This window comes from Primulina tabacum, chromosome 12 (assembly GCF_025594145.1).
Source record: "Primulina tabacum isolate GXHZ01 chromosome 12, ASM2559414v2, whole genome shotgun sequence".
Lineage (NCBI taxonomy): Eukaryota > Viridiplantae > Streptophyta > Magnoliopsida > Lamiales > Gesneriaceae > Primulina > Primulina tabacum.
This window is the reverse complement of record NC_134561.1, coordinates 35,387,055-35,409,932: the sequence shown is the minus strand read 5'-3', so window position 1 is coordinate 35,409,932 and position 22,878 is coordinate 35,387,055. Positions and strand designations below refer to the sequence as shown.

General features: G+C 36.7%; 3 protein-coding genes, 1 long non-coding RNA gene and 1 pseudogene across 8 annotated transcripts; 3 read left to right on the top strand and 2 right to left on the bottom strand.

Annotated features, from left to right (window-relative positions):
* The first annotated feature begins 646 nt into the window (after positions 1-646).
* Positions 647-4,527, top strand: LOC142520653 (cathepsin B-like protease 3; annotated as a pseudogene).
* A 521-nt stretch (positions 4,528-5,048) lies between these two features.
* Positions 5,049-6,596, top strand: LOC142520037 (uncharacterized). The gene is made up of 4 exons (XR_012813882.1): positions 5,049-5,177; positions 6,107-6,227; positions 6,353-6,444; positions 6,534-6,596. It is a non-coding gene; the product is annotated as an uncharacterized LOC142520037 (long non-coding RNA).
* Positions 6,597-7,760: 1,164 nt separating this feature from the next.
* On the top strand, positions 7,761-10,034 carry LOC142520074 (hypersensitive-induced response protein-like protein 1). Of its 4 annotated transcripts, none has more exons than XM_075623036.1 (6): positions 7,761-7,882; positions 8,494-8,685; positions 8,798-8,918; positions 9,043-9,134; positions 9,224-9,320; positions 9,447-10,034. In XM_075623036.1, the coding sequence occupies exons 2-6, from the start codon at positions 8,497-8,499 to the stop codon at positions 9,809-9,811; spliced, it is 864 nt and encodes a 287-aa protein (XP_075479151.1). In that variant the 5' UTR covers positions 7,761-7,882; positions 8,494-8,496; the 3' UTR covers positions 9,812-10,034. The 4 variants fall into 4 exon arrangements, with proteins under 4 accessions (XP_075479151.1, XP_075479150.1, XP_075479148.1 ...); XM_075623035.1 differs by having other exon boundaries at positions 7,798-7,917; XM_075623033.1 differs by having other exon boundaries at positions 7,837-7,987.
* A 131-nt stretch (positions 10,035-10,165) lies between these two features.
* On the bottom strand, positions 10,166-14,387 carry LOC142520073 (protein QUIRKY). The gene has a single exon (XM_075623032.1). The coding sequence runs from the start codon at positions 14,227-14,229 to the stop codon at positions 11,134-11,136; it is 3,096 nt and encodes a 1,031-aa protein (XP_075479147.1). The 5' UTR covers positions 14,230-14,387; the 3' UTR covers positions 10,166-11,133.
* Positions 14,388-15,663: 1,276 nt separating this feature from the next.
* On the bottom strand, positions 15,664-22,335 carry LOC142520613 (isochorismate synthase, chloroplastic-like). Of its 2 annotated transcripts, none has more exons than XM_075623665.1 (16): positions 22,185-22,335; positions 21,904-22,098; positions 20,302-20,549; positions 19,599-19,716; positions 19,401-19,517; positions 19,169-19,315; positions 18,905-18,979; positions 18,743-18,811; positions 17,990-18,108; positions 17,823-17,880; positions 17,585-17,695; positions 17,366-17,450; positions 17,053-17,150; positions 16,757-16,849; positions 16,583-16,656; positions 15,664-15,829 (listed from the first exon to the last, which is right to left on the bottom strand). In XM_075623665.1, exons 1-15 carry the CDS (start codon positions 22,299-22,301, stop codon positions 16,591-16,593), a joined length of 1,716 nt encoding a protein of 571 aa, XP_075479780.1. In that variant the 5' UTR covers positions 22,302-22,335; the 3' UTR covers positions 15,664-15,829; positions 16,583-16,590. The 2 variants fall into 2 exon arrangements, with proteins under 2 accessions (XP_075479780.1, XP_075479779.1); XM_075623664.1 differs by lacking the exon at positions 15,664-15,829 and adding an exon at positions 15,951-16,379.
* Between the last annotated feature and the right edge of the window lie 543 nt (positions 22,336-22,878).

Here is a 22,878-nt window from a genome sequence, read left to right as displayed (position 1 = left end):
CAAAATTACAAAGCAAAAGTTACTGTAGTATGATTATATTTTCTTATCTTATATGTAATCACATATTATATTAAAATTAAATATATTTTCATTCTAACAATTAACTTAAGTTTGATAAATAATTAAAGTTATAAATCATTATATTATTCGTATAGAGTAGGTCTAGACAATATTACGAATCTTTATCTGTGAGACGAGTCAGTCCTACCGATATTCACAATAAAAAGTAATAATTTTAGTATAAAAAGTAGTATTTTTTCATGGATGACCCAAATAAGAGATCCGTCTCACAAAATACGACCCGTGAGATCGTCTCACACAGGTTTTTGACATTCGTATATATAATTTATCGTCCATGTATTAACATCATTTATCATCTCATCCCATTAACTAAACAATATCGTATCATCTCATTATGCCGGAGATTGAGGTCGCTAGTATTTATCATCATTTCTTATTTTTTTAGAATCAAATGATTTATCATTTTATAAATACGGACAACCTGAAAGATAAGATCACAAAAATTCTCATGTGCTTACTTCACCTAAATTTAGTTAAAAAGATTTATATTTGCACAAGTAAAAAAATATTACTTTCACTGTGTTTGTAAGGAGAGCTACTCCGAATAGAGCAAGACTGGCGTGGATTCGATTCCCTCGGTATCTTGGAAAATATATTCTTGAAGAGTTTTATTTCAAAAGCATCCGAATTATAATATTAATATAATAATCGTGAAAATAATATTGGAAATTTGCCTTGGTCATCGGGCCAATCAGCTCTATCCTTCTGTGCAGTGCCCTTTTAAGTCACCGGAGACCAATCCATAAATATAGAGGTGCCCAATCTGCATCTGGAGTCATTCATTTCCCCGGATTTTTTGTGGGCTCAGAAGCTTTGTTTATTACTGCTTTGGAAAGGATCGATGGCGGCGATGATCGGTGCTAGGATAAGCTGCTTGTTGCGGCTGCTTGTGGGGGTTCTTTTAGCTGTTCAGGTACTTTTAATATTCCATTTTCTATGTTTCTCAGCTATTTTTCGATTGCTTTCCGTGATTCCATGTTTAAGATTCGATTTTTAAAGGCCATGTTGTGATCAGGGCTTGGAAATTTATTGAGTTGGAGTTTGGGACTGGTTACTGTATCATTATTTAGAAGAATTAGATGTAAATTTTGGAAAAAAGAATGAATCTTTGACTTGATGGGGCTGTTAGTTCCGCTTGCGGGGGTGGCTTACACTGCTGTAAATAGTCTGATTAATGAGATTTTTTACTTGCAGTCTCTCCCGTTGATTCGTGTATAGTTTGTGGTTTTTGGTTGAGCATGAACTGAGATCCTGAAGAAAGGCGCTTGTTTATTCTTATTTATCTTTCTCTTTGTCAAGAGTTGATGATTTCTGCTGTTCCCTTTGGGTTCTGCCACGAGCTTGAGCTAGCTCTAAAAGCTGCCTCGTACAGCATTACTTGTTCGTGATTTTTGTTCATGTTGCAAATACAAATTTTTTGTGCATAGGATACGTGCATCTGTCTTGGCAATGAGCCCTGATGTGTCGAAAATTAGCCTTAATATTCCTTTGAATTTCTCTCCGAACTCTGCTACGGCAGGTCATTGCAGGCAAGCCAATTCCTCAGCTGAAACTTCACCATAAGATTCTTCAGGTAATTTTCTACTCGCGTGAGGGGAAATTTTGTCATTTTGCATTCAGTTTTGAGCTGCAAATTTCCCTTTCAGGAGTCTATTGTTCAACGAATTAACGAGGATGCTCATGCTGGATGGAAAGCTTCTATGAATCCTCGACTAGCCAATTATACAGTGAGTTTCAGTGTTGAAGCATTGGATGAAGAATTTGGTTACTCGAAACTATTTAATTTCCAGCAAATTGACCTATTCACTGTCTAAAATGAAAGGATATTGAGATGATGATAGACTAAGCTGATGATACATTTTGATCTCCAGGTTAGTGAATTTATGCACCTTCTTGGGGTTAAACCAACGCCAGAAGGTTATTTGAAGAGTGTTCCAGTTGTTACTCATGAAAGAGTTCTGAAGTTGCCGACAACGTTTGATGCACGCACAGCTTGGCCTCAATGTAGCACAATTGCAGACATTCTTGGTTAGTTGCTTGACGCCTATTTAGTTGTGTTTCATTTAATAGTCGCTAACCTTTTTTGTTACTTTGTCACTTTGCCACCTCTTCTTGGTTTGTGCCCATGCAAATATCTGAAATCAAAGATCAGGTAACCTGTTTCTATTTTTCGATAAGTTTTGCTTGTTTATTTATATTGTGGTTCATGCATATTCTAGTAATTTTTGGTTTTTTTATTTATTTAGGGGCATTGTGGTTCATGTTGGGCTTTTGGTGCTGTTGAATCTCTCTCTGATCGCTTCTGCATTCAGTTTGACATGGTTATTGACGAGCCCTCTAGCTTCTTCTCTTATGTAGCATCTGATGTTATTATAATTTATCAAATAATAGCAATAACATCTGTTGTGGTCATTCTATGTTTTGTAGAATATTACACTCTCAGTCAATGATCTCTTATCATGCTGTGGCTTTCTGTGTGGTGAGGGTTGTGATGGAGGCTACCCCATATCAGCATGGCGATATTTAGTCCATTCTGGTGTGGTGACTTCAGAGGTATGTTTCTTGTGAGAGAGTGAGTCACAGTGTTCAAAATAGTCTCAGATTACTTGAACATATAGCTGTTAGAAGTGCCCAGGGCAGGACACAGCAAGGAGCAGCCCTTGCTCCAAAGGCATGGTCCAAAGCATCTCTCTTCCATGAAGCTTGCATGCCATAAGTGCTCACGATACACTATAATCTGAGTCCCATATTTAAACCAAACTTTGCTTTGAAGTTAATAAATATTCGTTTTTTGTGAAATAAGTATTAGATGTTTCATGATGTGTATGTCTAGAACATTATGGTTTAGTGTACCAGGCTTTAATAATGCATGTGCCTTGTCTCGTGCCTTTAACGAGTGTGTTGAACATGTATTTGAATTATGTCTTTCAGCGGTGGCTCTCTGTTTGTATCTCATGCATAGTCTCCTCTTGCTATCAATATTAATTTTTACATATGGCATACTTGTCTGCTCGAACGCTTAATGAGGTATTTTTGGCAGTGTGACCCTTACTTTGACAATACTGGATGCTCCCATCCTGGTTGCGAACCTGCATATCCCACCCCAAAATGCGAGAAGAAGTGCAAGAAAGAGAATCTACTCTGGAAAAAGTCAAAACACTTCAGTGTCAGTGCATATAGGATAAATTCCGACCCTCATAGTATAATGACGGAAGTGTACAAGAATGGACCAGTTGAAGTCTCTTTCACTGTCTATGAGGTAAAAGAATGAAAAATCTGTTTCTTTTTGTTCAAACGATCCATTTCTTGGATAATTTATTTGTTATTCTTTGCTGTCTACGCTTTAACCAGAGTCTGAAAGTTTAAGTGTGTATCATGGGAAATATAACCTCGATTCAAGCTTGATCATATACACCTAAGATTTGAGTGTATAAACATTGAGTTTTATTTTTTCTCTTCTGTGTTGGACTGAAGAAAATTCTTCAACAATGATTTGTGTTTTCATGCCACCTCTAAACCATAAGTTTCTTTTCCTAGTTTCCTTTTTCTCCCTTGCAAAATTATATTTGATCTCGCTAAATTTCGTTCATTGCAGGATTTCGCTCATTACAAGTCAGGAGTTTACAAACATGTGACAGGTGATGAGATGGGTGGCCATGCTGTGAAGCTAATAGGATGGGGAACTACAGACGATGGCGAGGACTACTGGGTACTTACTGTCTTATTTTTTTCCAACATCTAATGTTCTAATTGCAAGTTACACATGGATGGTACGCTTACTTTTCGCTCGTTTATGTAGCTCTTAGCAAACCAGTGGAACAGAAGCTGGGGTGATGTAAGTTATCTCCATCGAACCCTTGAGATCTTTATTTAGTCGCTTTAACAGAATAAAAGCTCTCATATATTAGTTTTGTACTTAATGAATCTTCTATCATAACCTAAAGACACAATAGAAATAGATTCTGTCTTTGAATCTAAGGATATATTGGAAGACTGATTACACATGCATTTTCTTTGTCGAACATGATACAAGTTTTGATGATTGAAACTCATATGGCAGGACGGATTCTTCAAGATCAGGCGAGGAACAAATGAGTGTGGCATCGAGGAAGATGTGGTCGCAGGTATGCCTTCATCGCGTAACGTGATCTCTCCATATGGCACTGCCGATGCTTCACTTGATGCCACGCTTTGAAGCCGTCCCCTTACGAACACGGACTTGTTAATTATGGTACGATAAAAAGGTTCTGAATATGACATGATATGCTTCTACTCTACATTGAACTGCCATTGCAATGGCCTGGTTTATGCTGTACTGTACTGTACGTATCAATGTATTATAATAACTGTGGTGTGTGCCTTGATAACATAGTTATGTAAAAGATGGTCCTGAAACAATTTGGTTCAGTGATATTATTTAAATAAAATATATAAAAAGTTACACAAGTCAACAATGGTAAGAGATTTTTTTTATTAGCCTATTAGGATATGGTAATGATAGGATATACAAATTTATTAAATTAGGTTTATATTATTTTTATTAAGTTAAAAAAATATTTTTTTTGCCTCAATGAGGTGGCCGAGTAGGTGATCGCAAGATCAAGTACTTGCGAGGTCGATTTTTTTTTTTATCAACATTTTTTATTTCGAATCTGTCACTCTGGATTTTTCTAATGTGGTTCATTCGACTGACGTAATTTGCATGATATCATGTTAAATTCGATGTTTTGTCCAACGAATACTTGATGAGCGGTGATCAATGACTTTCACATCACATAAAAAAAAAGAATTTTTTGTAATTTGAGAAGACATGTATTTTTTATTTATCAAAAATCATATCATTGTTCGATCCACATGTATTCTCTGAACTTACAAAAAAGAGAATATTGAAACATTTTTTTATTTAGAATGTATTCAGTCTTTTTTTTTTAATTAAAATTATTTAATCGTGAAAATGAAATCCATTGTTGGAAGATTTGATGACGTCTTAGAGCTAGGGTGCCATTGGGTGCCTTGGTTTCTTGGAAGCCAGCTGGCCGAACTTCTCTCGCTCTGGCTACAGCAAATCAGATGTGAGCTGTGAGACCAACACAAAGGTCTGTTTGCTGTTTCAAACCCTTCAGCAATAATTTTAAAGCAAGTTTAGATGCAATGAAAACCAAGATTATGTCTGAAAGGGTTGTTGTTCATAAACTTATAGGAAATAGTTGTAAACTAGTATATCAGAATTTGATGTTGCGCTCGGTGTTGTCAACATCAGCACACAACACTGCATCGGAAATTAATATTTAACACACACGTAAACTTTAATAAATGAACACCAGTTATTTAAATCATGCACAAGTACGAATACATCATGTCAAGAAAATTCACTAGAAAATTATGTAACTCGTTTTAACAAACCAATACTAGTGAGGATAACAAACCTAAATTCCTTGACACTCAAGGAAACCAAAATACATCAAAATAAATCAATACTGTAAACTAGATGCATAAAAACGAAACGTATTGATCAAAGCAAACACAATCATTCTTCGATCAACACTTCCGCGTCAGTGTTGTTTTTCGAGTGTTGTCAACACTAGACATCAACACGGTCACGATGTGAGTCAATCACCCAAACTCTTTACGCGAAAATCTTCAATTCCAAAATTCAGCAGCAACGTAGTTATTCTTCAAGAAAAAGCTTCCACTCGTTCTTCTCTCAATATTCCCACTATATAGATCTTTTCCTCTTTACTCAATATATTTCCATAGATACTCAAATCCTACAAACAAAGAAAATCAAAAGTTTATTATGAATAAAACTCTATTTTAAGCTAAGATGATGTATCTTATAGATAGGTTCCCAAATTAAAATACATATTAATCTAGGAGTAAATCTTATCATATAATCAATTTAAATTAGTCTAAAAATGCAAAATTATAATATTTCATTTTAGATGGAATATAGATTAAATAAGATTAAAATATTCATTTCAACGTCGATACTAATTTGTCTACATATTTATTGATTGGCCTTTAGGACAATGTATTTGTGAATGTGGTGGCATCAATACAGTACTGCACACTTGCAAATAAGGCAAGTGATGCTTTTTACAAACTCAGCAACTCAAGAACCCAGATTCAGGCTTATGTATTTGATGGTACTGTTCTGTTGTTCCCTTACTCAATAGTCAATAGTTATGATTCTTGGTATTCATTTGGATTATTATGGATGTGTTTGTCTATAACATAGATCAATATAAAAAGAACATGTCTTATTATCCAGTTATTAGAGCAATTGTTCCAAAACTCAATCTTGATGATGCTTTCGAGTTGAAAACTGAAATTGCTGAGGTTGTTGAAGATGAACTTGAAAAGGTAAGGCCAATTTTACATCGACGCTAATTTATATGATTGGACGTAATTCTTGAAGTTAAGAGATTGACTTTTACGATGGTTTCTTGCAGGTATGGCTGCTTACGGGTATGAAATTGTTCAGACGCTGATCATCGACATAAAACCTGATGAGCACTGTTACTATATTTTATGTTAAACTAGAGTTTAATATGATAACATCTTTTTTTTTTAATGACGAGAAACCACAGTTTCGTGTGTGTACTGAGTAAACACATGTATATGATATTTGCAGTGAACTGCTCACTTGAGAGCTAGATGACAAGTTCAAGAATAGAAGATTTTCGAGGGATTTAAATTCGGGACATCCAAACAAAGAGTAGTTATAATAAGCATTCTATATATATTAAAAATATTGGTTAAATTAGAAATATACCTAATATTATTAAAAATGGATCAGCAACTGAACTGAGTTTTTTCTCCTATTTGTTTAAATATTGTGTATAATTCTATTTATACATCTTTAGTGACCTCTAATCAAAAATATTTTATTACATTCTCTTGAATTTAGTGTCATATATACTATTTTATTAAATTTGAGGCACTTAGAGTAACTAACTTTGGTGTCATGGTCTGTTTTAATAATTATATATATTAATAAAATGCTAAAGTTTTAATGTAAGTTATATGTAGTTCGGCGGATAGAGTGATTGTTTCCTGAGGTTTATGTTATATGTTCAATTCTTACTGTAGTCATTTTTTTATTCTTTTATTTTTTAATTTATATATCAAAATTACAGTGTAGTCCTTCACTATTTTTCTAATTATATTTTGATCTTCATTTAAATATAAACCAAATGAATTATAAAAAATATTATACGTGTTTCGTTGCATTAGTGTAAATAGACTAAGAGCACCTCTCACTGAGAAGTTTATTCACTATATTGGGGTAGTGTGTTCATGGTTCAAAAAACAACCACTTTTTTTAGAGTTTATGATGGTGGGAAAGAGTTTTAAAGATAGCGGGTTTTTAACTTTTGATGTGACGATAGATCATAGATGTAATAAAAACGAACTCGTTTTCTGGATTCATGATCGGAAAATTCCTAAAACCATATACTCAACACATCTAAAAAATCTAAAAAAATATATATCAAACAAATAAGTAAAGAAACTTGTAAACGTCGTTTGACTTATAGTTATGAGTTCAATTTTTCTAATTAATATTTTCTCGAACATATTTTTTGCATATTGTTTGCCAATAACACGTACATATTTTTGAATCTGTATAAAAATAAATCGGCTACCATTTTTTCGCCCGTATTTACCATTTTTGAAACTTACATAATTTTCTTCATAAAATTTTACGGAATTTCATAGAGAATTTCTATTAAAGAGGTGCCAAACGCGGTGCTTAGCGATCACTCGCAGATATTTCGTGAAGCCCACTTGTTTTTTTCTGGTAGTTTCTGTGGCCCCTCTTTTCTTCAAACATCTGTTAGTCTACTATCTTTACGTTTATCTCTTGTGGTATCATGATTAATTTGTAGTCTGGAGTGATTTTTAGGTCAGTCAAGATCTTGAGACTCCGTGGTAATTGGGTTCTTGTTTTATTTGATGTGTGTTGTGGGTGAAATTTCCTCTGTTCTTGCTAAACCAATTTTGAGTTCTTGATTGTTTTGTGATCATGCAGATGTGGTTGTTCTATTTTGACACTTGAAATTCAAGTGATAAAGATTTACGTTATTCGTTTACCAATCTTATTTTGTTACATGTGTGTGAGGTTAATCTCGACATATTTGATGCCATGATATGTGTAGACATTATGTATGACACTATGATTCATTTCTCAATCAGCCCTTTTCTTGATATTGTTTGATTGTTGGTTTATATAAGCAAGAGTTGTATTGATCCGTAGGGAGAATTATCACACACAGGGTTCGAATTCGTTGTAAAATAAATTATGTAATGAATTGTTACAATAAATTATTATCCATGAGCTAGTAATCGTTTGGCATTTTTTTTGGAGGAACCAGAATTTTGCATCATCAACGTGTTACTGTAAATGTGCAGGTAATGGGAAATTTATTTTGTTGCATTCAAGTGGACCAATCTACTGTTGCTATTAAGGAGACATTTGGAAAGTTTGATGAAGTCTTAGAGCCAGGGTGCCATTGTCTGCCTTGGTTTCTTGGAAGCCAGCTGGCTGGGCATCTCACGCTCCGGCTGCAGCAATTAGACGTGAAGTGTGAGACCAAGACAAAGGTCTGTTTGCTGTATCAAACCTTTTGGCAATAAATTTAAAAGCAAAGTTTCAATGCTACCAAAACCAAGATTATGGCAATACTGATTTGTCTAAATATTAATTGGCCATTAGGACAATGTGTTTGTGAATGTGGTGGCATCAATACAGTACCGCGCACTTGCAGATAAGGCAAGTGATGCTTTTTACAAACTCAGCAACACAAAAAGTCAAATTCAGGCTTATGTCTTTGATGGTACTGCTCTGTTCTGCCCTTACTAATAGCTATGATTACCAGTATTCATTTTGATTATTATTTACATGTTTGTTAAAGTATAAATTGACCAATATCAAGAAATCGTGTTTGTCTTGTTATCCAGTAATTAGAGCAAGTGTTCCAAAACTCAATCTGGACGATGCTTTCGAGCAGAAAACTGATATTGCCAGGGCTGTTGAAGATGAACTTGAAAAGGTTAGGCCACTTTTGCAATGATGCGAATTGATATGGTTGAATGTAATTCTTGAAATTGAGAGACTAATCTTTGCGATGGTTCCTTGCAGGCTATGTCTGCTTATGGGTATGAAATCGTTCAGACGCTGATCGTCGACATAGAACCTGATGAGCGTGTTAAGCGGGCGATGAACGAGATCAATGCAGGTCGAGTATAAGATCTGTTATTTGGATAAAGTAGTTAAGCCTGCTTGTCTGTTCATTATTCTTATCATATGTGGACATCATTATATTATCTGAAACAAGATAAAAAATTATTCTCACTATTTACAGCTTCTAGGATGAGGGTGGCTGCTAATGAGAAAGCCGAGGCTGAAAAGATTTTGCAAATCAAGAAAGCGGAAGGTGAAGCAGAAGCTAAATATCTCGCTGGTTTAGGTATTGCTCGCCAGCGTCAAGCAATTGTCGACGGATTAAGAGACAGCGTGCTCGGTTTCTCGGTTAACGTTCCTGGTACCACTGCAAAGGATGTTATGGATATGGTACTTGTCACCCAATACTTTGACACGATGAAAGAAATCGGTGCTAGTTCCAAGTCTTCTGCTGTATTCATTCCTCATGGACCTGGTGCTGTTCGTGATGTAGCTACTCAGATCCGTGATGGACTTCTTCAGGCTTCCCATCATAATATGCCATAAACATTTTACTTCTGATGTTTCGAGAATTTTTTATTGAAATATGCTTTCTTAAAGTAGTTTCTACTCTTTCTAGTGTTGAGATGTTATTTCAGGTCGTTATTAACATTCTGTTGCAATGTTTGTTTGCTTTAGTAGTAGTACTATTCCGTCCCGTCTAAAGAATTGTATATGAACGGCAGGTTTCACAATATCCATATTATAACACACTTTAGTACGTTTATTTTTTCATTTGTATGGGGTTGGCTTTTTAAATTCATGGATGCTTGAAAGTATCCATAGTATAATATCCAATGAATACCTTGTTTACAGTAGAGAAAATGTTCAAAAATGTGATTTCAGGTTACCTGTGTTGCTGCTGCCCCATTGATCTGTATAATAAGCTCCATTTCAAATCATGTTTATGTGGGAGAGAAAGCTAGGCTGTTTTCTGATTCATTTGTTGATAAATGACATCTCATTACATTAAGGTATGCTCCCTTCCAGTACATCTAGGCAGTTGTTTTTTATGATCCTGTCAAATATATGTAGATTTCCAATATCTGTTGCTTTGTTTCGTCACCTTCTTATGTTCCTTGACGATAATTTGCATATACGTTTCCAACTAGCAGTCACATTATGCGTTCACAAATGTGATAAGTTCCTCCTGCACACTCACGATGAAGTATAGACTTACTGGGAGCTAGGCTACGTGCATCGTGTGCCAAAATTGCTAATATACATATGATTTGTAAGAATCACGATTACTTGCTTGCTGGATACTGAGCCATATAATTGAAGTAAAGAAACAGATGAAATTTCATCATTTGAATAAAACTTGTAACTCCAATGCTCATTGGCCGGAAAATTTTGAACTTTTTCCCTTGGAAATTTAGCTTTTATCAAATCCAACCATTATCCGTGCATGGCGAGTAAATAATTATGATAATGTAACTCGATTGTTTTTAAACAAGGACAAGTCTCATAGTATTTTGTTTGATGGTCCTCAAATCACGGAATATGAACAAATTGTTAGAATAAAATAAATGTCAATACTTTTGGGGGACATAAATACATAAAAAACTGAGCCATATCATATCCCTCCATTAATCTCGCACGATTGCATCCCAATTTTCTTCCCACTCCCAACTTTCCGACCCCTTTTCCTTTATTCAACTATTTTAGTCAATAAATTCCTCAGCCTTTTCACTTCCTCCGAGGTTATTAATCAAAACCCTTTTCAAGAAAGTGCCTAAACAAGCTGTTCCACACCTGCAATCCTTCCCCCCCACTTCCACAAATTCTGCGGCCTAAAATCAAATTTTGGGGATTGCTTTCAAACTATGCTAAAGTAACCTATCGGACAAACTAGGAAGCCTCCGGAAAAAACTCAAGCTAGCCGGAGGCATAGGATCCCGGAACATGGGGTGGCGGAGAAAGAAGAACCCGAGGGCCACTGTCACCATTTTAGGCGGCACAACATACAATATTATCGTAATTGCAAGGCATACACCAAGAAACAACTTTGATGCTCTGGGATCCCTCCAGCTAACCAATGCTTGGACCCTTTCACCTTGTGTAGCAAAATCACCCAAAACTGTTTGAACTCTTGCAGCCAAGATTCTTAACCTATCGTAACGAGCCCGGATGACATCAGGTGATCTTGAACTTGGAAATGTATCGAACTCCTCATCCAGTTCATCTGGATCAACTGTCCCGGCTTGAGACAGCTGTATATCCATGCCGGCTGGGACTTTTGGCCTGAACCGATAGTACCAGACACCTATCAAGAATATGTATAAGAAACCGGTAGGGACAACCAAATCTGGGTACCAAACTAGAACCAAGTAAAGAACATGAACCAAGATAGTTGTCACCGGATTCCTCCACCTCCGGATGTGATCCAGCCATTTTGCTAACCCCACTGCCCAAGAAAGTACACCAACTATCCGAAACCAGTTCGCCTTACTTTTCCTCATGCTCCAACTATGAGAATCTGCATCCAACATATACCTTACGACCTCCGGTCCTAGTGGTGGTTCTGACCGAGCCAACCAAGCAGCCACCATTTTCGTGGCAGCGCCACGCAATGCCTCTTGCTGAGCCACCCCAAGTGGGCGGAGGTAGTGCATTCGTGGCAGCAATGGTTGTCCGTATACTCCACAAGTGTCTGGTAGCAATGAAGGGCAAGCAAACCGAACTGCTAACTCAATCTCCCCCATTTTCTTTAACCCTGTTCTTAATAATACCATCAAGGGATATGAATTCATGTATACTTTATTGCTCTCTAGAGTAGACACCCTAATTCTCACCTTTCCAACTCGATAATCGGGCTTCTCCTCCCCACCTTCAGTAAACATACGCCAGTTGTCGAACACCGCGACTGTGAGGACCGTACATGGGTCATATACCTGCCAAGTATACTGCTCATTCCATCTCGGATCAAAGCTATCCACAACGGTCTTAGTTCGGACCCATTTCTTGCCATACTTGGCCACACAAAAAGCATCAGTGGATCCTTTACCATTGCCCTTGGATTTCATAGGCAGCAATCCTCGGGCACCAAGAATTCCAAGCTCCAAAATCCCAACTGCGGGCTTCCATAACTGTTTCGCTGTGGGTCTATAATCACTACAAACATGGGCTGCTTCATCCAATACATGGTATCCTCCTTCCAAACACATCCTTAAATGCAGCCTTCCACAGTAGGAACCACTCCCTCCCGGACCACCTTCCAATCCGAACCATTTGGCAGGCAAGTGGCGCTCGTCTATTCGTTGCTCAATTGACCCCACAGGGATTAAGACGTGCCCCAGAAGCACCGGATCTTGGCCTGTGCGGTCTTCCATTAGCAAGATGAGACTATCTTCGAGGGGCTCACCTGCAACAAAGATTAAATCTTCGTTCCAGTGAAATGTGGAGGTGTTGTGGCTCATTGACCCTCTTCGGGTTCGGACCGACTGAAACCCGAGCTGACCCTTGACCCGAATCTCAGGGGCAGTCAATGGGGGCAAATTTGGAATTATGTGAAGGTCTTGAGCTTCAATTACAGTCACTCTTAGATACCATAGCTTAGGAGATTGATATACCTTTGCTCGAGTGTACGACACGAAAGGTTGCGGCGCGTCTGAGCTCCAAGATTCTGGGAATGCATCATCAGCCTGCGTGCCAATCCAAACGGAGAGCTGCAAGTCACCGGTAACTCTATTCTGATCATCGGCGGCGGTGCCGCCTTCTAGGTGGTACCATTGTGGGGCTAGAGAGCTGTCCGGTGGGTCCCGCACTGGAACGTCAGACAAATCGAAGCACACCCCGCCAAGGAATTTATCTGATGCTCCGTCCCAAACGGAAATTTCAAGCGTAGAGTTCGCTGTGGCATCCTTGTTGTAGCCAAGAGCAAACACCTGCTGCCACTCCGGATTGGCAGATTGATCACCGCCGCCGGGCCGAGTGACTGCGGGCTTCGACATGACAGAGTGGCCCGACGTTCGGATTTTCACGTGTGGATTTTCGTTCGGGGAGAGCCCGCGGGCTTTCACTATTCTTACGAATAAGTATTGCATGGGCTCGACTAAATCATACGCCGGGATTCTGCCGGAAGTGTCTCCGGCGAGCTTCCCGTCAATAACCTTCGGGGAGTGATCACCATTAGCAGGTCTCCGAAGTACTTTTATCCTCTCTCCTGACATAGGCCCGACGGCCCCGTCTCCCATCTGCATTCTCTTCATGTCCGGTGAGAATACCATCGGAGGCCCATTATCCATCGGCGGTCTGCTTTCTGGGGGAGCCTCGTGAACTCTGACCAATGGCGGCGAATGCCCACGCCCCTCCATAGGTACATGACCCGGATATGGCATCGGAGGCAGCTCCTCGTATACCACTACCACCGGCTTCTTCATCACTTCGTCCACCGGCTGCGGAGGCTCCTGCTGCGGAGGTTGCTGCTCAGGTGGTCCCTGCGGCTCCTCCTCCGGAATCTCATCATAATAATAAATCTTCAAACCCAACTCACCTCTTATCCAGCTAAAAACACTCTTCTTCTCCAACGAAAAATACACCAATCCCTCCTCCCCTCTCCTCACAAACTGAGTCCCATATAATTTCACCCTCCCCAGGAAATGATTCTTCCTCGCATTCCCATTGCTCAGCTTCTTATCATTAAACACCTCAACGTTAAGCTCTTCAAACTCCATCCCATTCGGATCTGTTACAATGAAATCCAACACCTCATTCCAAACCGGATTGAGGTCTCTTTGCACTGTAGAAGTTCTCTTCTTTTGGCCATCAAAATCAACGACAACGTAAGAACTCGAGCTCCCCTGGCCATCTTTGGGCAGAAGGTCTCTCGCCTCAACTACTTCCACCACAAGCTTCCTGACGGGGGAGGGTGGTTTAGGATGGTCAGAAGGCGGCGGCTGAGGGTTGTCGGCCGGCATCACCATGGTTCATTTCATCACTTGTTGTTATGGAAGTTGTTACGGCAGTTTTATGCAATGAGAAGAATGTTTTTAGTGAGATTTTGGTTGAACAATGCTTATTTGGAGAGAGAGAGAGAAGGAAAGGGAGATTGGATTCTATTCTCTCTTCTCAAGTTTTCTTAATTAATTTATTAAAATTTAAAAATAATATCATATTTATTTATATTTATATATATATAAATGAATAATTGGAGAATTGAATACAAATTTTGAAAATATGTGTGATATAATGTATGATTATTTTTTATCATTATATAAACTTATATATAAATGAATAATTGGAGAATTGAATACAAATTTTGAAAATATGTGTGATATAATGTATGATTATTTTTTTATCATTATATAAACTTAATATCTGAATCTGATACTCGTCTCAAACTTAAGATCTTGATACAGATAAACAATAAGATATCAATTTGCATGCATGATTAATTTCTAAATGAAATCCATTGATATCAAGTTAAACATATAGTTGTCATTAAGCACACAAAATTGGCAAAAATTTGTGTCAGACGGTCTCAAGGGTCGTATTTTGTGAGACAGATATCTTATTTGGGTCATCCATGAAAAAATATTATTTTTTATGTTAAGAGTATTACTTTTTATTGTGATATCGGTAGGATTGATCCGTCTCACAGATAAAGATTCGTTAGACCGTCTCACAAAAGATTACTCTATAAAATTTATATATAGTATTTTATTGTGAATTTTTTTAAAAAAATATTAAATTTTATAAACGAAAACTCAAGATTTTCATTGAAAGTGTATCACATGTAACTAAAAACTACACTAAATTAGAGTGATTATTAATAATTAATTTTCCTAGATCTTGGAGCATATATCCTATCCCTATGTAAAATAGTGATATATACACTTTACGATTTAAGAACTCGATTCGGCTCTCGTCAACCATGGCCAACACAACGCCCCTTTTTGTCAAAAGTTGCACAGAGCATCCACTTTGTCCATTTTGGTTCTTATTCTTTCTAACATCCATTGTCAATACCTTAAATGTGAAACCAAGTTCGAGCTAAAAAATAAGTTTTTTGAAATCAACGAACCATGGGAAAGATGAAAACTCGGTAACAAACCGCGCGTAATAAAACGAAGGACGTAAGATGAAAACTCGGTAACAAACCGCGCGTAATAAAACGAAGGACGTCCTTCGTTTTAGAATTGATTATTATTTTTCTTGGCAATCCTAATAGCATCGTTTTAGTTGACGTTAGGATTATGGTTTGTGAGTAGAACTAATATCATAGGAGTTTTTCCTATTCTTTGATTCGTTTTTTTGCTTGAAGTACACAATTCTTACGATTTGTGCATGTTTGGTTTTATTTCCAGTTTAGTACACAGCACTAACAAGAAGATGAACAGAGGGATCTTGTGAGGCATTTCACCTTTTATTAATTTTGGTGGGCTTCTTTTGGAATCAGATCCTCCTTAGATAAAAGAGGGGTAAAAGATATAAAAATGTTTGTTCTGATGCTTATTTTGATAGGATATTCACTCTTCAGACAGTGGGTAGAATCGTGTGATTTACGATTGTTGCGTCTTCAACCTGGGATTCATGGCCTCGTCCAAGTAGCACAATGAATCAGAGAAATGATGTATGGATACTTACAAACACAAAGATATATCATGTCAAATGCTTATATGTTACCAATATTTAGCAGATACTTCCCGGATTCTTGGATTGGAGTGCTTGGAATTTAAATTGAAAACAGTGTTTCGGGTACCGGATCTAACTTGGTCGAGTGCCGTTTATAAAAATGGAATGGGACTCAACCATGTAACAGCAAATTTGGTGTATGGAAAGAATTTTAACCATCCAAATTGGAAGCTACATATACGCTCTGTTACAGCTCAACCTTGTAAAAGTGTACAAGAATCAATAAATGATGGTTCACAACATATCATTTCCATCGTTCTTGTTCTCTGTATACACGCATGTGTGCCTCGATACTTATCAAGGAACAGCAGCAAACAAAAACAATAATATGCACAAAAAGTAAAAAAGAATGAAAAACAGAGACGATTTTCATGAGCAAGTGTTACTTGGTAAAAGAAGTTTCATTTCAAGACAATGATATCCTCTCCAGGACTGATATCTGTAATCAACAAAGTGTCGGAAAAATATGTTCATCTGACTCAAAGATGTAGGAGAAAAAATGGATACCATGAATTGCGATATTGTAATCATTAACTTTTGAAAGTTCAGAAGCACTTGAGCTGCTGATGAAAGCTGGAAAACTAAGATAACAATCAATGTCACTAACTATATGGTGAAGACAGGTACTTTGAAGTTACTAACCGTTTGAATTACAGCTCTATTTTCTCCCTTATTGCTGCTATAAGAGGCGCCTCAAAATTCATCAATTTGGTGAACTACAGAAAAAATAATTTTCAATATTACAGAATGAGTTTACTTGTAAAAAGATTATAGAAACATCACTAGGAAATCATGATGTAGTTTCTCAAAACAAACCTGTGAGGTCTTCAGGTCTAGTTCCTGCCATTCCAGGGCCGAATTGCTCCCATCTACTATCCCAGTTCCGGCATACAGTAATGCACCAACACCCTTGTGATACAAATTAATATTGTGATTTAGTCGATGAATGGACGTAAGAATATGTGAACTATAACAAGATGCTAGTGGACCTGTTGCTGAAATAAGAATAATCTCAGGAAGGTTTTTTAGATTATAGAAATAGCATAATGGTTGAGGATTTGAAAATTTCTAAATGATACAGCATTCAATGAAACAGTGACAGATATGCTCACCTTGCCAACTAAGGCAGACCTTATACCCACAGCAAACTCACTCTCTGAACCCCCAAACCATCCAACAGGGCCTGCGTACATCCCTCGATCAAACATTTCTGCATGACATAGTATTTTTAATGTCTCTAATATCCAATCTCTGTATCTTAGATTATGACATAGTATTTTTAATGTCTCTAATATCCAATCTCTGTATCTTAGATTCTTGAGCACAAAAACATGATAAACGCAAAGCAAGAGGAATGAGAAAGAATCAGAAAGGAGAATATCAAAAGCTAGTCAAAAAGCATTAGTGGTATAGCTGTAAAGGTACCAGTTTCTGATATTAAAACCCGTGCCTCTTCCATAGGATGCCCACAAACAGCAGGAGTTGGGTGAAGAGAAGACAAAATCTGAAACTGAAAACAAAAAAACAGCAGTCTCAAGTCCTGCCCAAAGAAGAGGAAAAGATTTTCTAAACATATGAAACAGCCGGTCATCTGTCACCTAGAATTATTTAGAGATGTGAGAATGTGGAACTAAAAGTTCATACTTCATCATCTTCTTTCCGTAGTGTGCCAGTCAATCGAGCATAAAGATGCTGAACTCGTCGAAGTTTCCGTAAAGCTTTTTTTGGTTCTATTACGGTGCTGGAACATACAGTCTAGAATGCATGATTATGAAATAAAACAACGTTAAATATAAAAATAAGAATTCAAGAGGGAAGAGCAAATCAACTTCACGGAAGTGTTACACTGTGGAGATGTGCAAATGGTACATGCATCACTTACCTCTAGTTTTCTTCTTATACACTCTCGCACCACTGCAAATTCACGATGGTCTTTGGGACTACATACCAATAGAGAATTTGAGATTTGGTTAAGAAAAAGTTTAAGACAATCAGAGCAAAAAATTACACGATTACACCTGGTTCAGTGGAGACTAAGATGAGAAAAACCTGGAAAGTAAATCAAGTCCTGCCTGTAAATCTAGGGACTCTGATCTACCTCTAGCTCGCGTTGCAGCCAAAGCCTCACTGCAAATGCTAAGCCGGTGTCGATAAAATAGTCGCTCTGGCTATTCAAGAAGTGCATAAGTAATGTAAGAAGTGAAATGCCTGGCCTCACAATTCATTCGACTCTTTTCATGCGGTGCACAAAGAAGTAAGTAAATGAAAATCCTGGAAATTTTTAGAGCATCTACATGTTGCAACAATTACTTAAGTGCTAGGTATTCAACCAGGATTGAAACTTTGCAAGTTCAGTGATAGACATTTCAAAAACCTTTCCCTATATTGTTAAAGCTGAAAATTAACATTTCAAGGCTATAAATCAGCATTTTCTCAAGTACTGTAAGAGAAATAGGAATATGCTTTAGTCTTCTTGGTTCTTGCCATTTGTTCCCACGTGTATGAGAAACATTAAACGAGAACAAATACTTTATACTAGATATCTGTTAAGAAGTTATTTAAACCATGAAAAATTACATTAATATCTCACTATGATCTACTGATCTGTCAGCCAAGAACTACCTCAAATGATTCAGTTATCCAATTTTGCAGTCATATCAGAACATTGTAAAGCTAAAAACTCATTAAAATCAGTCAATATCTCATATATCAACTAATAGTTGAGATCGACAGGGGCATGGACAAATCAAAATGAAAAAGGGACTTTACTTTTTAAAGAAATAAGAGAGTAATATTACTCACAGTGTTTCCAATGAAAGCAGGTGACTCAGGAGGTTGCAGACAAAACTGATACGCATTATCTCCTTCAACCTACACTCGTTATGCATCCGTACTAAGCATTACTTCAATCTGTATTTTATCCGGCCACACTACAATAAATTGCATCAGACACATAAACAACACCTGTAAGCAAGTCAACCACATTAAGGGGTCAATTTCTGATGTAGTCAGTATTCTGCTGCTACGTGCAAGAACAACCTGTATGTTCAAGATGAATGTGTGAACCAATCAATGCTGAACCATGTATAGAAAACGAAGTTAGGTCAATAAATGATGGTAGAAGAGAGAACCGATGTCACAACTTCCAGGAAGAAATTTAGAACTCATAAACATAATTTACACAAAAGTTTTATTGTCGAAAACTTTATGAATATTACAATCTACAACCTTAACTAGTGATGAACTTTTCCCATTTATCTTGTCCAACGCTCGCTTAACAGCTGAATCCCAATATGTTTTGTTAGGAACATGAGTCTGGTGGAGTACAACAGTAAGAGGAGTATCGCCATTTAATCTCTGGACAGTGGAGGAAACCTGCAAAAGAATAATTAGAAATGAGACCTTGGACCTATGAAACAATAACCAAGATCAAATAAAAAGAAGGAAGAATAGGTCGAACCTGACACATGGTTGCCTCAAGTGCGACAATCGCTTCTCTACATGTCCTTGACAAGTCATTGTCCCATGCAATAGTTGCCGCAATCATTGAATTTCCTTCAAACTCATCAAACTCAACCTACATTCTTGCACAAAATTTCCATTCATTGACAATATACTGAAACAAGTAATTGTCCATAAAGAAAAGAACTTGATATACCTGAGGGACCATGAAATAAAAAGAACCAAAAGCCTTCCACTCATAGGATATATTAGATCTTGCGTCAAATCGAATTGCACCATAAGCACGAATTAGCGGAGATTTTTTGGATAAGAACCTTCAGAAAAATATAAACACAATTAAAATTCGGGAGCTGGAAGATAAAACAATATAATTTATGTAGATTTTCAATCTTTTACAAATTTGTCACTTCTGTTCGATTAAGCTGATTCTAATACTAGATTTTCCAACTACATAAAGCACTCAGAATTTCTTAGCTGCACATCAGATTCGTCCATTATGCCACTGTTTCAAAAGGGGATTAGTGTATCTTTTATTGATTCCCACGTAGCTAGCTATTATTTATTATATGGATGTAAATTTTGTTAATAAAGATTTTTTTCACCCTTTTTCCATTTTCAGTCAGAAATACACTGTCCAGCATGGTTAAAACATTGCTATTACTCGATTCATAAGTTCACTGGTAACCATGAACACATTAAAATCCAATTCGGCGTTCCAACTCAAGAGATATTTGTATCTCCCTAAACTTTAACAGAATGGATGATGATGGCTACTTTAGAATTTGTATAATTGCTTCCTCGTTAACTAAATGAACCTCAAAGGTATCAGGCTAACTCCGTTTATGTGCTAACACAACGCAACTTTGCTCCTAAAAGAATAAACTAAAATGGGCATTCACCTTTTAATGGAACGCCAATGATCCAAAGAGAATGGATCCAGATTGTGGAAGAACACCGCAGAACCCAACCCAGCAACACTGATAAGCTTTTGTTCATGATTTTGCTCAGCATGGCCATTTCCATTGTACAGGTGATCGATTTGTGGGACGGTGCTGGAATCACGACCGGAGAAAAAACAGCGGGGAAGAAGGGTTTGCGTCTGGGATCGAAGCCAATCAAGCGCCCCAATTTGCTGCTGGATTGGCACCTTTACGCAGCCACAGCCAGTGAAGCACGGCTCAGCTCAGAGGCAAATAATGGGCCAAGAGCATAGAGGCCCAGTGGATCAGAGAATCGTATGTCGATACAATAAATAAGCCCAAACGAGCTTGGAATTATTATATAATTTTATATTATTTATTTATACTTTTATTTTTCTAGTAGATAACATGGGCTCAAATAAAACATTTCTCAAATAAATTTTTTAAATAATTAGTTTGCTTAATGTATTTGGTTCAAGAAATTTTCCTCTAAACTTACATAGAATTTTAATACTTAATCAAAAATACAAATTTACATAAAACAACAATATCTTCTTATCGAATCTAATGCTGAAACTGACTGATAACTTGTAGTTCATTTGACAACTATCCCAAGTTTACCACAATATCTCGTCAATAACCAAAAAAAAAAAAATTTCTATACTGAAAAAGTGAATCTCTTCACCTCAATATCAAATGGGGACCCTTACACTTTTAACCAGAACCTTCACATCATATGTTTAAAAAAAATATATTACACTATATTGAGTGAAACACACTATATTGTTTTACAATTGGATCATAAAGTATAGATCATAATAAATTTGAATTCAATACACTAGTATTAATTGTATCTATTAGAATACAAAAACTTGTGTGAGACGGTCTCACAGGTCATATTTTGTGAGACATGTATCTTATTTGGGTTATCCATGAAAAAATATTATTTTTTATGCTAAGAGTATTATTTTTTATTGTGAATATCGATAGGGTTGACCCGTCTCACAGATAAAGATTCGTGAGACCGTCTCACAAAAGACCTATTCTTATTAGGAAAAAAATAGCTCTATTTAATGGCTAATGACATCCTAATTAATTTAATAATAAGATAATTCAAGGAAAAAAAATATAATTTATGAGTTTTCAATGAAAACAATCACACAAACCCGAAACAAACACGTCCTCTGATAGGACGAACCGACTTAATCTATGTTACACTTGGAGTAATTATCCCCGTATCTTAATATCGTTATATCATGTTAATCTCTCGTATTTTAGTGGAAACGGACATCGGATCAATTATCCAAAAGTTAAAAGTTTCACCACATTAATCATCAATTTTCTACAACAGAAACTGCATCATAGATTTGATGATTAGAATCCATTGGAATAGGCAATTGGTGTCGGATAAGGAACAGGATTGGATTATGAATCATCCTATCTGAACCAACCACGTGGCATGTAACCCACAAAAATGAATCCAACCCCAACTCTTGAATATCCTACTTATGAAGCTGCCTATGATACTATGCATAAAAAAAAAACTCAAGAATTTGTTCTCAGTGTGGACAAATTACACACCTGGAGGCGGATAATTCCGGAATCAAACGGCGGAGGGTTCGATTTCAGGTCGAATATGGCGGAGTTGAGGCGGTGGGTGGCCATCGCCGGTGTCACGGCCTCCGGATATGTTCGAGTTTCGATAGTAGCAATGGGAGTTATAGGATGATCTCCCCCGCACCCATTCATGGACAATGAGCCAAACTCTTGATATTTCTACCAAAAACCAAAAAATGTACATAACATTATAAAATATATAATGATTCTCAAGCTAAAAGATCAAGAAAACATCGTGATTGTACGTGATTTGCGAATCGAATCGCTTGTTTTGCGGCGGTAGTCGGAGACGATGACGAATGGTTCGCGGGCTCGATATCCATGTAACGAGCAATGAAAGAGTTGGAAGCACTCGAAGCCATGTGAATTTGAGTGTGTGTTTCTTGAAATACACATCCTTCCTATTTATACTAACTAATAGGCATTGTGCTTCTCTCACGCGGCAATGATAATTAAATATTATTTATTGAATTTTTTTAAAAAAAATTGTAATTATTTTAGACTTTTAGTACAAAAATTTTGGATTAATTGAGCACTGGAACCTTAGAAAAATTATTTATTGAAATTTAAAAAGTATATAAACCTTTTAGGGAGGCCATCTCAACTTTGGGTCTCGAATTCGAGATCTCGTAAGCACGTTATCTTGATCAAGTGTTTAAGAACCACGATTTTTTTTCCTAATTTGGATAACTATTAGTTCAAATTTCTCAGCATTTACAGAATGTGAGGAGTATATATAACTGTATAAGTTACAACTTAAGAGAAAGGATTTAGGATAAAAATATTTTGTAAAAAAACAATTTTACGATGAAAAAAAATATTATGAGTTAAAAAATAAATTATCTTCCAATCCATACGATTATCACATATAATTATTTGAACCATACAATTATATTTATTATCAATAAATATTCAGTTATTTATCCCATTGATCGAACT